The 14,815-nt window shown below is 30.2% G+C and overlaps 7 protein-coding genes across 7 annotated transcripts; 4 read left to right on the forward strand and 3 right to left on the reverse strand.

Annotated features, from left to right (window-relative positions):
- Positions 1–2,369: 2,369 nt before the first annotated feature.
- Positions 2,370–2,824, forward strand: BX663DRAFT_491465 (uncharacterized protein). Its single transcript, XM_051525075.1, has one exon. It carries the CDS (start codon positions 2,540–2,542, stop codon positions 2,768–2,770), a length of 231 nt encoding a protein of 76 aa, XP_051387604.1. The 5' UTR covers positions 2,370–2,539; the 3' UTR covers positions 2,771–2,824.
- A 125-nt stretch (positions 2,825–2,949) lies between these two features.
- Positions 2,950–4,212, reverse strand: BX663DRAFT_491467 (cyclin-domain-containing protein). The gene is made up of 2 exons (XM_051525076.1): positions 3,825–4,212; positions 2,950–3,761 (listed from the first exon to the last, which is right to left on the reverse strand). The coding sequence occupies exons 1-2, from the start codon at positions 4,149–4,151 to the stop codon at positions 3,249–3,251; spliced, it is 840 nt and encodes a 279-aa protein (XP_051387605.1). The 5' UTR covers positions 4,152–4,212; the 3' UTR covers positions 2,950–3,248.
- Positions 4,213–5,267: 1,055 nt separating this feature from the next.
- BX663DRAFT_547320 (uncharacterized protein) lies at positions 5,268–8,212 on the forward strand (the record flags this gene model as incomplete). Its single annotated transcript, XM_051531000.1, has 4 exons — positions 5,268–5,570; positions 5,640–5,788; positions 5,858–7,530; positions 7,605–8,212. 4 exons carry the CDS (start codon positions 5,268–5,270, stop codon positions 8,210–8,212), a joined length of 2,733 nt encoding a protein of 910 aa, XP_051387606.1.
- A 163-nt stretch (positions 8,213–8,375) lies between these two features.
- BX663DRAFT_425489 (uncharacterized protein) lies at positions 8,376–9,480 on the reverse strand (the record flags this gene model as incomplete). Its single annotated transcript, XM_051522488.1, has 2 exons — positions 8,376–9,097; positions 9,255–9,480. The coding sequence occupies 2 exons, from the start codon at positions 9,478–9,480 to the stop codon at positions 8,376–8,378; spliced, it is 948 nt and encodes a 315-aa protein (XP_051387607.1).
- Positions 9,481–9,651: 171 nt separating this feature from the next.
- On the reverse strand, positions 9,652–10,916 carry BX663DRAFT_491493 (uncharacterized protein). The gene is made up of 4 exons (XM_051525077.1): positions 10,734–10,916; positions 10,515–10,623; positions 10,197–10,446; positions 9,652–10,133 (listed from the first exon to the last, which is right to left on the reverse strand). The coding sequence occupies exons 1-4, from the start codon at positions 10,748–10,750 to the stop codon at positions 9,967–9,969; spliced, it is 543 nt and encodes a 180-aa protein (XP_051387608.1). The 5' UTR covers positions 10,751–10,916; the 3' UTR covers positions 9,652–9,966.
- Positions 10,917–11,615: 699 nt separating this feature from the next.
- Positions 11,616–12,077, forward strand: BX663DRAFT_5917 (uncharacterized protein). Its single transcript, XM_051532260.1, has one exon. The coding sequence runs from the start codon at positions 11,698–11,700 to the stop codon at positions 11,929–11,931; it is 234 nt and encodes a 77-aa protein (XP_051387609.1). The 5' UTR covers positions 11,616–11,697; the 3' UTR covers positions 11,932–12,077.
- A 770-nt stretch (positions 12,078–12,847) lies between these two features.
- BX663DRAFT_491496 (P-loop containing nucleoside triphosphate hydrolase protein) lies at positions 12,848–14,792 on the forward strand. Its single transcript, XM_051525078.1, has 4 exons — positions 12,848–13,078; positions 13,143–13,219; positions 13,308–13,511; positions 13,598–14,792. The coding sequence occupies exons 1-4, from the start codon at positions 12,901–12,903 to the stop codon at positions 14,768–14,770; spliced, it is 1,632 nt and encodes a 543-aa protein (XP_051387610.1). The 5' UTR covers positions 12,848–12,900; the 3' UTR covers positions 14,771–14,792.
- The last annotated feature ends 23 nt before the right edge of the window (positions 14,793–14,815 follow it).

A 14,815-nucleotide genomic window follows, 5' to 3' on the forward strand; every position in this document is an offset into this window, starting at 1 on the left:
TATATATTCTGTAAGACTTTATTAGTGTCTGGTGTCTCCCCCACCTCTCACCATCATAGCAGCTTCATATTCATTCGGCATGTTGGAAGCAAGCAATTCAAGTAGACCATTGCTTATATCACACTGCTCCTTTTTTGAAGATATACCTTCAACTGATATTCATCATCATCAAACCGAGTTCTGCTATTTTGTAGGCACTTTTTAAAGATAGGCCCAGATGATATATATATATATGTATATACAACAAAAATAAAATATTTAATAAAACTTTTTCTTTTACAATATTTACTTTTTTAAATAATGTTTAAGGCTGTATTCGTATTTTTATTAACTTTACCATATGCGACTTTTTTTTTTTTTTGTGAACTAAATGTATTGTATTATTTAGTTGTGAAATGTAAAAGAAAAAAACTGCAGAAAAAATATATATCATACGAAAAAAAAAGATATTATGAGTGCGAGAGATTGGGAGCGCCTTCAACAAGCAAAGGTATACATATTCTTGTATACATATTAATATTCTGAACAAGTATCTCTTTTATTGATAATGTTTATATGAATAGTAGGTTCGAAAAGACAAATGAAAATAACGAGACAAGTAAAAGTTAAAGATTTGAAAAAAAAAAAATACATACATGTATAAAAACCATGTTGCCAAATAATAAGCTTGTTAAAAAGATAGTAGACGAGTACTGTTATTAGTATGTTTGTGGTGGTAGCCTTGTATGGCCAGAGAAAGCTGTATCTATTTCTAGCAAACAAAAGGCTATGATAGATGCAATTTGTACTCGTCTACTTGAAATTCTTATGCCAAAATCAGCTACACCAAAAAAAAAGGTTTGTCTGCATTTCCAGAAGAATAGACTCCAATGTTTAGCAAAATAATGAGAGTATATGAATTCTAACACCAAATGCAACAACAAGAATTGTTTTCTCTTCCTCAATTACTTTCTTTGTGCCCAAGTCCCTTTTTTTAAAGTAGAGATTTATTACAATAAATCTAAGCACTCTTTCCGCATTTGCAGGTATAAAGTTAAAAAAAAAAAACTTTTATAAAGATAGACTTGCGATGTTTAGTAACGTCTTTAATTTTTTTAAAAAAAAAGGCTACCGTTATATGAATAAGTTTCTATATAGACATACACTAATTACTTTATGAACAACTCAAACAAAAAAATATACATATTTGTATATACATTTTTGGCAATTTAATCAAGACAGACGATTTTACAGCAGATGTAACATTACTTGAGGACCCAAGCGATTATAAATACTATTCAAATCAAGATATTCATATTTGAGAATTGGATGATGTTGTACAAAGCTTTAATTATGACAGTTACCCTATCTGCACCTTAGATCTTGGTCGTAGCCAAGTTTTTTTTTTTTTTTTTTTTTTTTTTTTTTTTTTTTTTACTATAGCACATGGAGAGGATGAAATACCGCCATCAGATAAGAAGATGCTCCACTAAAGGAGTACTATATTGACTGATAGTATAGTATTAGAATTCGATTTCTTTATATATCTTTGAATTCGCTATTAAATAAAGGTTCAAGAAGATTCAAGCATTATAACATTTCCTATTTTGTTCTTCAGGTCTAAAATACATTTTATATAATATACAAAAGTTGAATTTTTATTTCTAATTACAAATGTACTTGTTAGAAGTCAAAAAAAACAGTATTGGGAATCCAAGAAGTCTGTAGTCTAATGGGAAGCAAGCTACCTGTTATTGCTTTTGGCACGGGTATCAAGGATAGAGATGCTATTCATTTCAAAGGATTAATAGAAGTTTTATGAGAAACTTTAAAATGTCGGTAGAAAAATGGGAGGGGGGGGAGAGAGGTTGATTTTTGCCGACGTGGATGAATTTTGTACCTCAAGGATAATCTAATAATTTGATATTATGGCATTGATTAATTTTTTTTTTTAAATAGGTATGAAACTCATGTTGGCAAAGAGCCTTTATAAATGCATTTATAGGACTTTATCATATTCAAGCTTGCCAAAAGCTGTAGAATATGATAGCAAAGAGATATAAATACATCAAAAAAAAACATTTTCAATATCATCCAGAAGGAATTAGATAACTGCAGTCGTCTGCCAAGAAGAGAAGTTTTTTTTTCTATATATTCATGTATATATATACACATACAAATAAATATTTATATGTATATATCACCATATCGAACATGGTTTCCTTTCTCTTTTGGGGAAGAAAGATTTAGATTTTCATAGGTAACACATCATCTAAAAAAGCAATTTGCTAATTTATCTAAAAAAAAACTATATTCATTCTAAAATGGATATTCACTTTTTCTGAATTTGCTTTCCAGATTTGTGCGTAATTTCATTTTACTTTATCCACAAAAAAAAAAAATTAAAATCATCTGAATCTTAAGATTAAAGATTACAATAAAAAAAAAGTGGTTGAATCTATTTTTAAACAGCGATTCGGTTTTCTTTTAAACAAATGTCCAATTAAGAGTGGAATGACTATAATAATAACATTTTTTTATCCAAAAAAAGAATTCTCCGATGTTGTTGTCGCCGCCTCATGTCTTCTTTGTTACAATAATAAAGTTTTGTGTTAGGGATATCATTTATCTCCGTTGTTGTTATTTATGTAATGTACCTTACATATTGATAATAATACATGTATTTGTATTTGTATTCATATTTGTATATATTTTTTTTTTATTACTGTTGATCATAGATGTACTACACGTGATTTTTTGTTGTTGTTATCAGCATTTATTGTTGGTTTAGAAGAAAGTCTTTGAAACTTTCTCCCAATTAATCAAAAAAAAAAAAATTTTTTTTTAATCTTCTCTCCATGTAAGACATTTGTATTTTATATTATAAATTATTATACTTTATTTGCATTATAAATAATAATTATCATGAATGACGGTCACATTTTATAAATTTACCAAAAATAGATAGGTCGATCAAATTGTGTACCTGATATATTAATTCATTATTTTTATTTATGTACAAAATTCATGATAATAATATGTATTATATAAACAAAAACAAAAAAAAAATTTTTTTCCATATTAAGAAAAGAGAGAAAAAGAGAGAGTAGGGGAATCATATACATATGTATGTATGTATGTATGTATGTATGTATGTATGTATGCATGCATGTATATATGTATATATGTATGTATATATGTATGTATGTATGAATATATGTATGTATGTAAATATGTATGTAAATATGTATATATACAAAAAAATAGAGTTAAAAGAAGATTTGATTGTTATTATTGTTCATATAATAATAACTATTGGAAGTGGCTGGAGTAAGATAATAGTGCTGTTGATTGACGATAGCAGATATTAATGATGTAGTAACATTGTTTTGGATAGATGAGGACCAGCTCAAGATGGGTTTACAGATGATAGTAGAAGGAGGAGTGGGATAAGAATAAAGTGGTTGTTGTTGTAAGGTGGTTGGAGTTGTTGTCATTGAATTCTTCTTCTTTTTATTCTGATATAAAGTAGTGTGGTAGTCTTCTTGTTGTTCATGTTGAATCAATTTACGTTTCATAGAAGAATTATTTTGATCAACGAATAAATAAGGTTCTTGTTTAATTGAATGCATTAGACTATCAGACCATATAGTTTGACATTGTAATATCCATGCATAATACATTGTATCTGATGTATGTAAATTATAGTCTAAAGCCGATAAAAATTCAATTTCCATAATATTTAATTCATGAACAGGAATCTTGGACACATCAGACCAAGTCTATTATTACTACTTGGTTAGTTTACATTCTATTCTATTCTATTCTATTAAAATGTGACCAACCTTATTTGTGAATGTGTTATCATCTAAATATTTATTCGCTAATATTAATGATGTCGTGAATAATCGAACTTCAGATCCAATAGAAGCATGTATGACTGGATAAGCAAGTCGTAATCGTTGAATATAATATAAGGCTAATAACATGCAAGTACATGATATTTGGGTTGCTTTCAACACTTTATGAATGTATAATTTAAAGGCAGCATGTCGTTTCGGACTTAATATAGGCTTTTTATAAGATCTTGCCCATATACAAGGTATGATCACTGCACAAAATTCGGCCAATTCTGAATAATCTGTTATTGATAAAAGAGAAACTTTTGTCATTGAATTGTAAAGAAGAATACACAATAAATATGTACAAAGAGATTAAAATGTGCAAAAGAAAAAAAAATAAAGATAAGAAAAAGAAAAATTAAAGACGAGAGATCTTAAATTGGTTCAAGTCTTTATATATAATTTCTGAGAATAAACTTATGCGTTTGATTCCTTTTTTTAGGGGCCGTTCAAACGGAAGTAAAAAGAAAAAAAATAAAAATAATAACGTTCCATCGTGATACATTAAAAAAAAAAAAAAAAAAATAGTAAATAAAAAAAGGGATTTTAAACACATACACACACAAGCACGCATATTGTATGGTTTCCTTAATTTTTTTTTATTTTTTTATTTTTTTTTTGGCTTTTATTTGACTTTCACTCCTTCTCTCTTTCGTCTTGTTTTCTTCTTTCCTTCTTCTCTTCTCCCCCCAAAAATAAATAAATAAATAAAATTAGAATAAAAAAGGTTACTTCTTTGTGCTATTATTTCTTCCTTCTTCTCCCTTTCCCTCCCACTCCCCCCAATTTTGTTATTATTTCATGTATTCTAAATTCCCCTTTTTGTTTGGTTTTGATTTAATATTTTCTTTTTCTTCTATATCTTCCTCCTCTACTTCTTCCCCCAAAAAAAGAAACCTATTTTTCTTTTGACAACATTTTTTTTTTTTATCTTTTCGCTGTCTCTCTCTCCTCTTAAATAACCTTTTATAGACTCCTTTCGAATCTTCTTCTATTATATTTTCCTCCCAAAATAGATTTGTTATACAGTTTATTTTAATAATAATAAACCTATTTCAGTTTCATTTTTTTTTTTTTGTGTATGTAATATGTTCCATCTCCTTTCACAAGACATTATAAAATAATGACGATAAAAAAATTTATCAAATTTAAGCGACACATGAGCATACATAAATATATTTGTAATGAATTAGCAAATACTTAAAAAAATTTTTTTTTTCTTTCCTCTATTATTATGTAATGAGGATTTCGATATATACACCCCATTTTACGCACCCTACTTGAATAGTAATATCATTGTCATCATGTGAATAAACTATTTTTTATTTTTTGTCTTTTTTTTTTTTTTTTTTTTTTTTTTTTTTTTGAAACAATTGCAGTGACGAGATGCAAGCAAGAACATCACTCAGTGTTTGCATAAAATTACCATGCTTAAATAATAAAAATTTGAATGTACAAATTAAAAAAGGTCAAGATATTAAAGAACTTGTTCAGCATCTTATTCAAACACACGCAATACCTCCATATTTAACAATATCTATATATTCAACTATTTTATCCGCTATGAATGAGTCTTGTCAAAAAGATCAGTTAAACATTCATTCAACGTTATCAAAACACGAATTACGTCATTTATTTGTAGATGCATATCAATCAAATACCCTTCAATATAATAATAAACCTGAAGATGTAATATAATCTGTAATGGTCATCAGGATGATGGGAAAAATAATAATAATAAATGCTTTTATTTTATAGGATATTTTCCCTCGTGCATTTCATACCCTTGTCCATTGTCCTGTCACATCCATATTTGATACTTTACTTGAATTAGAACAAAATTATGCCATTGCTATTCAAGAACTGCAAACTGCAAGTGATCACGAATTAGTAGCTATTCAAGCAAGGTAGAATAATATATAAAAAGAAATAAAATGATTGGATTAGAAACATGATTTTATTTGTTTAAATAATAGACAAGCACAAGAAATAGAATCTGTTTCTATGTCAAGCCTTGAATCGAATATACCAGGAACAAATCTATCGAATCAAAATAGTAACATGACGACCCTCTTTACTCGTCAAGTAGAAGAAATGGAAGTATTTCAAGCGACTTGGCAATCTGAAATTATGCAGACTCAACAAACTCAACGTCAGGAATACAGGGACTTTGTCATTGAACTTTATCGTGCATATCAATCAACATTAGCTTCCCTTTCTGATAGTGAACATCTTAAACCAGAAGATACATTAAAGAAATTAGATGGTAAAGAAATTGTTGCTATCGCTGCAAATCGGATGCGTCAATGGGAAGAAGAACAACAACAACAACAACTTCAAACTGCTGACTCTGTTCATAGTGATAGTAGTCATACTTCAAGTCATACAACTTCTCTTCCTACACGACCTCGTACCGCTTCTTTAGCAAGTAGTCTTGGTTCTCCTAATCTACAACACGCTTCATTCTCTCCTAATGAATTGGCTTCTTTAGTACGTACTGCTTCTTTATCCTCTGGCTATGACCCTGTTTCTGTCAAGAACATTCAGGAAATGGGCTTTGCTAAGGATCAAGCAGAGTCGGCTTTGATCTTGTCAAATCAAAATATGGAAGCTGCTATTGCTTTATTACTTGAAAATCCAAAAAAGGTCGACGCTTATTTAGCTGAACAACGATTACAACTGCAACAACTAGAACAACAGAAACATTTTAAACAAATGTCCCATCCACCTGCAAGTTCAAATACGCCCTATTATCGTCGTTCATATTCTTTAAGTCAAGTATCTCGTCCATCTATTCCAATTTCACGTCAACACACTACTCCAACTACAGCATCAAAGAGACGTTATTCTTTACAACGCTTTAGTACTACGCCTACCTTTTTAAATATGATGGGTCATAAAAATACGAATAACCCTCCTTTATCAACGCATGCTGCCACTCCTACTTCTACTACTCCTTCTCCTCCTCCTACAACTATAGCAACAAATACAAATAAAAGTTGGAATCCAATTTCTTTCTTGCAACAACAGAAACAAGCCATGGAGAATACAAATCTAAGTTCAGTGCGTAAATTGGGTGGATGGTTAGGTAAAGCAATGGAAAACTTGGGTATAGAAAATGAGAACGGTACTTTAGAAAAAAGAGAGCAAGCTATGATATCAACTCAACAACAAGCACCTCAACTAGTAGAATCATTTACAATCATGATGGGTACAGTACAAGTGAAGACATCACATAATTTACGTTTATTAGTAACAAATGTCGCAACTGACATATTTCACCCTGAGCATTATGATCCATTAAGAGAAATGGCCTATCGAGCTGAAACAGCTACAAAATTGTATACAAGTCATCTAAGTGCTATCATCGTTCTAGTTGAAATAAGTGAGTTGATGTCGAAACGAAAAGAAGATACGTCTATTACAGATTGGAGACTTTATCGTACAGGTAAAAGTCATAGTAATAAAGCCTTTTTTGAACGTTGTCGACAATCAACAGAATTTCATTTCCCTGATGTTGAAAGTCAATTAAGACAAATTGAAGAGGATTTTCAACCCCATCAATTAACTGAAGGTTCCTTTTTTATAACAAAACATTCTAATTTACCTAGCACACAGATTGTATTTCATCTCTTGATTGATAGTACAGGTAAGTCATCTCGGGGACGACTCTATATGTATATATATATATATATATTTTAATTGTATTTTTTTTTTTTAAAGCCATCACAGCAACTCAATTATCCAATCGACATCCATTAATCACAGGTCTTCGTCATATATTGAAAATAACAACTCAGTATGATATTTCATCATTATCTATCCCGCTTTTATTATTACCTGATCGATTCCATGAATTGGCTACAGATACAACAGAGACACAACGATCCAGTTGGCTACAAAAAAGGGGTGAAGTCGTGATGAAATGCATAAAGGGATTCTTGATTGAGAATTCGAGAAATGGGAAAAGAGTTCAAAATGAAGGTTTAGATCGAGCTGAAAGTATGGGAAATGGTGGATTAAGAAATATTGAATTTTTAATACCTAATAATGCGGAGATCTATATGGGTCATCATTCCTTACAACAACATCCCTCTCATTCGCAATACATAAATCATGGAACTAATACCACTACAACAACAACAACATCTACTACTACTACTACCACCACCACCACTACTACTGCTGCTATTACTACTAATAGTAATACTTCAGGAATAGATACTCCATTGGATACTAATGGTGCTCAGTCCATGTTAATTCCACAGGAGGTTGAAACTGCATTTGAACAATTTAGAGCTTTATTAGTCAATCTATTCCGTACGAGTTAAAAAAAAAATGAATGTAAATAATAAAAAAGGAAAAGGAAAAGGAGGGAGGGAGCAGAGAGAAGAAAAAAAAAAAAAAGGAAGAATTGACAGAACATTTTTTTTTTTTTAACATGACAATAATTTATTTATTTTTTTTTAAAAAATACAAGGTTTATTCGTTTAATTAAGGATTTTCGTTGAAAAGCATTTCAATAGCAGCATTAACATTTCCTCCTGTAGCAGTTAAGGCTCTAATATTTTTTGCAGCATCCCAAAAACCCATTTCATTTAATTGCTGTAATTGAACTTGAAAACGTTCTTCAGGAGGACGATTATCAACAGGTGCTGGACTTGAACCAAAAAGTGCAGCCATACGTTGTTGTAATTGAGGATCAATAGGGGGCACGTTACCGAAACTAGCAAAAGGGTTTTGTTGTTGTTGTTGTTGTTGATTATTAGTATGAGTGGGTGAAGGAGTAGAGATGGCGCCAAAGGGATTACCACCCATACCACTGTTTTGAAATGTAGAAGCCATAGTTGCCATTTGTCGAATCATTTCTGGATTTGAGAGCATCTGTCTAAATTCAGGACTTTGCATCATGCCACGAATTTCAGGACCCATACTGGCTAGTTGAGGATTTGTTTGGATAATGGAGTCAAGAATAGCAGGGTTTTGTAAAATATTTGACATGTATTGAGCAAATAATGGATTTTGTAACATTTGATTTGTCATGGAAGGATCTAATCCACCAAAACTATTTCCCATCGCACCTGCACCGAAACCTGCACCAAACATATTGAAAGGATTACTTTGAGAATCAGCAGGCATGCCTGCAAATCCTGCAAAAGGGTTAGAATTAGGTGCTTGTGATGGCTGTGTAGTATTATTTGTTGTATTTGGTGTTGCTGAGGATGGTGTTGAGGTTGAGGTTGTTGTTGTTGTTGTTGCACCAGTAGTAGGAGCTGTCGAAGCTATATTTTTTTTTTTTTTAAAAAAAAAGTCAATGGATATTTCCTTTTTATTTATTTATTTATTTACCTTTAGCAGCTCCAGGTTGAGAACCCTTTACCATATGAACAGTATTACCATCTGCAATTTTACAGTCTGCTAAAGTATCAGGATCTTTTAGTACACGGCCTGAATAAATAAGTCTCTGTCTTTCAGCAGGAACTTCTGTTTGTTCAGCAATAGCATTTTTTAAATCTAAAACAGTTTTATTGGTTTCAATAGTAATGATAAACTTTTTATCACTAGATGACTTTATATTAACGTTAATTGTATTCGACATTTTGTTTAAAAAGAAAATAAAAGAGTAGAAAAAGAAAATGCCAGAATAATATTAAATGTATATTTTTTTTAAAGGAAAAAGGTGACGTATTCTTTCCATTTTTGTAAAAAAAAATCCATCTTTTAACTGTAAATTAAAAAAAAATCACAAAAAAAATAAAATAAAATAAAATAAAATAAAATAAAAATGCACAAGTTTATTTATACAACATGAAGTCTAATTAATTCTTTTCTTTTTTTGCCTTTTTTTTATCTTTTTTTTCCTTTTTCTCTTTTTTCTCCTTCTTTGACTTTTTCTTTTCTTCAGTTTTATTATCTTCTTCACTATCTTCTGTTCTCTTTCTCTTCTTTGGTGTTTCATCCTCGACAGCCATTTTAATATCCTTTTCGTCATTCTTACTTTGATCCAATGTCACTTCACCTGTTTTTGTTATTTAATATCCATTAAGAATAAGAATTAAAAGAAAAAAAAAAAAAGGGAGCCAGTTTAAATTTTACCAGAATAATATCCATAAGGCTTAAATCGCATTTTAAGACCTTCTGGTTGTTCTCTTTTATAAACGGGTCTATCAAGAATAGATTGAGCCAAGATAGTTGTATCAGGAATATCAATAACTTGATTCAAAATTAAATACTGACTAAACTTCTTTGGAGCTATCAAATAAAATAAAATAAATTTATAGAAAATAAAATATGTCATAGTTATTATATTTTTACCAAAAGTAAGGTTGCCGTTATCTTCACGAGTAGGAACTAAACAATCAAGTGACAGCATTTCATGACCACTAATGCCAATATCTAAACTTTCATCTGATTCGCCATCTGATCCAGACTTTAAGTCAGTTGTAGTAGGTACTTTATATAAAGCATATTTGTCTCCTTCCTTCTCCATTTTACCTAAAGGCTTTTTTGAAGCCTTGTCAGAAGGTAACTTAAACTTCATATTAACTAGTTCTTTCTCATCAATCTACAATCCATTTTTAAATCATTTAATATATATAACTATATAAAACATTAAATTTATGATTGCTTTACATTATCTGGAATACGAATTAACCAAAGTTCTTTATCATCATCTAAAAGAATCTCTTTGTCGTAAGGTGAATCGAATTTTGAAAGTGCAGGTTGAAATCCGTCTGTAGTACTTGTAATAAATTGTAATTAATGATAAGGTTTTTTATATACATATACATATATTTTTTTTTCTTTAATTTGAATATACATATATGCATGTATATATGTATATTTATTTACTTTAACAGTGAACTCATGTTAATTCGTTTTAAATGGAGTAATATAAATATTAGATTATGAAAAAAAACAAAACAACAAAAAGGCTCAAAGATTTTTTTTTAGTCGTCACATATATGAGTAGTCACAAATATGAGCTGCAGTCCGTAGTGTATGTAGCCATCTTTTTTTTTTTTTTTTCGAAAATACACTTCCAGAAAAAAAAAAAAGATTAAAAATGCTGCCAGCAGTATTGTAGTTGTTACTATTTATTATTAGTGTTGTACTTTGATGATGATGGTGATATAAGCAAATATAAATGTTATAAAGATATCATACGATTTTTTCTTACTATCGAAGTAGTAGAAGTAGTAGTAGTAGTAGTGGTAGTAGTGCTGAGCAAAATATTTATTTTTATAAACAACGCTTGCTGCTGATCTATTTTATTTCTTTCTTCTCCTCTCCCCCCCTTTTTTTTTTTTTTTTTTTTTTAATTATAACGTTGCATTATTATTAAGAATAAATACTGCGTAATGTAGACATGCATTTTTTTTTTTTTTAAAAAAAAATAATCTAGAAACGTAGTTTGTGTAACATTTAAAGGACAGAGAACAAATGTAGTGTCACTTCCAAAATTGGTGTAACCATAAATAAGTCCACAACAGTAGTTAGCAACAACAACAACAACAGCCTACTAATAGTGGTAGTAAGACAAATAATGAATTTTCGTTTTTTTAGCAACAACAAGCTCACTAATATCCCGTGCCGCGCTTCAATAGTCGTAGTAGTAGTGATAGTATAACACAACTACTAATAATATAAATTGTCTTTTACTATATTTATACAGGTGAGACATTTTGTTTATTTATTTATTTTTTCTTCTTTCACAAAAGAACGTAATAAACAGTTGTTGTATTTATGATTATTTTTTTCAGCCTACTCTATTTTATAAAACATAAAACTCTTCTAGGCCAATAGGATATAGTTTATGTATAAAAAAGTCAGTTTTCTTTTCTTTTTTTTTTTCAGATTTATCATATTATGTAATTATTATTTTTTTCATAAAAAAAAAAAAAAGCTTAAGAATCCGAGGAATGAAAGTAAGCTGCCTAAAACGGATAGTCATTCATCAGGGGGATACACATACATGTACACACACAAAAAAAAAAAGAAAAATCTAAAAGAACAACAAGTTGTTTCCTTTTTCATTTCATCAATGTAGTTAGTCGCATGTTTTTGATTTGAATCGCATATTACGTTTTATGATTATCCAAATGTCTGCTTCCGATTGGTATCCAACAATTTGTTACCATGAAAATCAGCCTTCTTTTTAAAAAAGAATATCATATTATTAATTTAAAAAGGCGTTGTTGTGTGACTATGAAAATAAAATTTCTGTGACGCCTTTTTTTTTTTAGTTTGAAAGAAGGGATAATCATAATTAGTCATCCATTTCAAACTCAGAAAATAATGGGAAAAAAAAAAACTATAAAAGGAGGGTCAAAATGCAGAAAGTGATTGAATCTTTATCCTCTCAGGCCTTTTGGCTAAGATCAAGTGTAGTATCTGTTCTTTATAGTTTAACAACTATAACGAGGGGCATGTCCCCTCAATGTTGTTAATCTAATTTTTTCCGCCTGGAATCCAAAGCTCTGGCTTGCTATCTTTGGAATCCACAGGTGTCCTTTGCCTTACACTACCCGCAAAGTGACGCCGAAACCATTCTTTTTATCATTTTATATCTATTTTAAAGAAAAATGAAAAATAATAATAAAATATCTTCATTATTTGGTTAGCAATTAATAATGGTATCTTTGAATAATGAAGAAAACTAGTGTTCATATTCATCAAAGAAGATGGATATAATAGTGCGTCTTCATTAATAATAATAAAAAATGCTTATTATTCGTATTTTATAAATTATATTTATCATTTATTTCAAAATTATATACAAATATATCTTTTTTTTAAAAAAAAAGAGGAAACGTTCGTCAAGATTATTTCTACATTTTATTTAATTGCAGCGAAAAATCCATCATATAAGAATCAAAACTTTTTTTTTTTTTCGTGGTTTCGAAAATGAGTTCATTTACTGTTAATATGATATTTTTGCATTTATGGGTTTCTGGTTCTTTTTTTTTTTTTTTAATTTAATTTTTTTTTCCGAGTCTTCTTGTATAAATAGGTCAAGATGTCTGGTATATTTAAGAAAAAAGATAATTATGTAAATACTCCAGGCAGAAATAATATTCAACATAGTACCACCACTGCCAATTGGGGTGATGATGAATATGCTCAAATCATTGAAGGTGTCAAGAAGATTTATAAAACAAAGATTAAGCCTTTAGAGGTGACATATAATTTTGAAGGTGAGAAAAAAAGAGAAAAATTATTCTATGTGTTGCTTACTTGTCTCTATCTAAAAAAAAAAAGGTTTTCATTCTGCACCTTTGACAGATTCTGATATTGAAGCTAAGCCAATGGTTTTATTACTTGGTCAATATTCCACTGTAAACATATTATATTTGTATAAAAAAAAAAAGCAAAACGATAAGGGATATTTTTTTTTATAAATATTTACATTCTCTTATTTTATAGGGTAAAACAACATTTATTCGATATTTATTAGATAAGAAATATCCTGGTGAACATATTGGTGTGGAGCCTACAACCGATCGTTTCCTTGCCGTCATGAATGGTCCTGAAGATCGTGTCATTCCTGGTAATGCAGCAGCTGTTAATCAAGAATTACCTTTTTATGGCTTGAATCGTTTTGGTCAAGCATTTTTATCTAGATTTCAGGTATGAATGAATATCCTTCTCTTTCTCTATTCACAAAATTCTTATTTTTTTTTTTGGGGGGGGGGAATTCACTCAAAATGTGTTAGGTCTCTGAGACACCTTCACCTGTATTAGAAAATATGACGATTATTGATACACCAGGTATTTTAGCAGGTGACAAACAACGTATTGAGCGTGGATATGATTTTACACAAGTAACTGAGTGGTTTGCGCAACGTTCTGATTTGATCCTTTTAATGTTTGATTCATATAAATTGGATATATCGAACGAATTCAAGATGGCAATTCAAAGTTTAAGAGGACAAGAGGAAAAGATTCGAGTTATATTGAATAAAAGTGATATGGTCAATCAACAGCAACTCATGCGTGTTTATGGTGCCATGATGTGGTCTCTCGGTAAAGTAGTTCAGACACCAGAGGTCATGCGTGTCTATTTAAGTTCATTCTGGACAGAGAAGCCCGCCAACTGTTTCGATGACTGTCGTGAGTTGATTGAAGCAGAATCAAAGGATCTTCTTGTGGATTTGAAGGAATTGAGAAGAAATGCAGCTATTAGAAAGGTAAACGAGATTGTGAAAAGAGCTCGTTTAGCAAGAGTTCATGCTATTATCATTGGCCATCTTAAAAAGGAGATGCCATCCATGTTTGGTAAGAAAAAGGCTCAAGAAAAATTATTGAAGAATCTGGATCAAGAGTTTATAAAGATCCAAAACAAACATCATTTACCCGCTGGTGATTTCCCTAATCCGGATAGATTCAGACAAAATTTAGCTTTATATGATATTGATAAATTTAAATCGCTCAAGGAGGACTTGATCCAAAGAGTCGATGAAGCACTTGCTGTCGATTTACCAAAGATCATGTCTCGATTCCCTATGGGGAACCCTGAACTTGAAAAGTCACAATTAAACCCATTTGACCTTCCTGAAACAAGTTTTAAAGAAGTCGTGAATGGTCAATTACCTCCCGCCTTTTGGGAATATAGTAACTTGGATAAGAATTCATATATGCCTACCTTTCAATCCTTACACCCTTGTGATGGCTTGGTGTCCGGTGCTGCAGTTAAACCAGTTTTAATGCAAAGTGGTTTATCGAATGATACACTTGCTCAAATCTGGCGTTTGGCTGATTGGGATAATGATGGTTATATGAATGCTGATCAATTTGGAGTGGCTATGCACTTGATTAAGGCAGTTGAATTAGGTGCTGAGTTACCAGCTAAATTACCAACAAGCATGATGCCTACTCGCAAAATTTAGATTTTTTTTTTTTGTACATTTCTTTTTTTTTTTTTTTTTTTTTTT

Source organism: Cokeromyces recurvatus (assembly GCF_025118155.1).
Source record: "Cokeromyces recurvatus strain NRRL 2243 chromosome Unknown BX663scaffold_1, whole genome shotgun sequence".
Classification (NCBI taxonomy): Eukaryota; Fungi; Mucoromycota; class Mucoromycetes; order Mucorales; family Mucoraceae; genus Cokeromyces; species Cokeromyces recurvatus.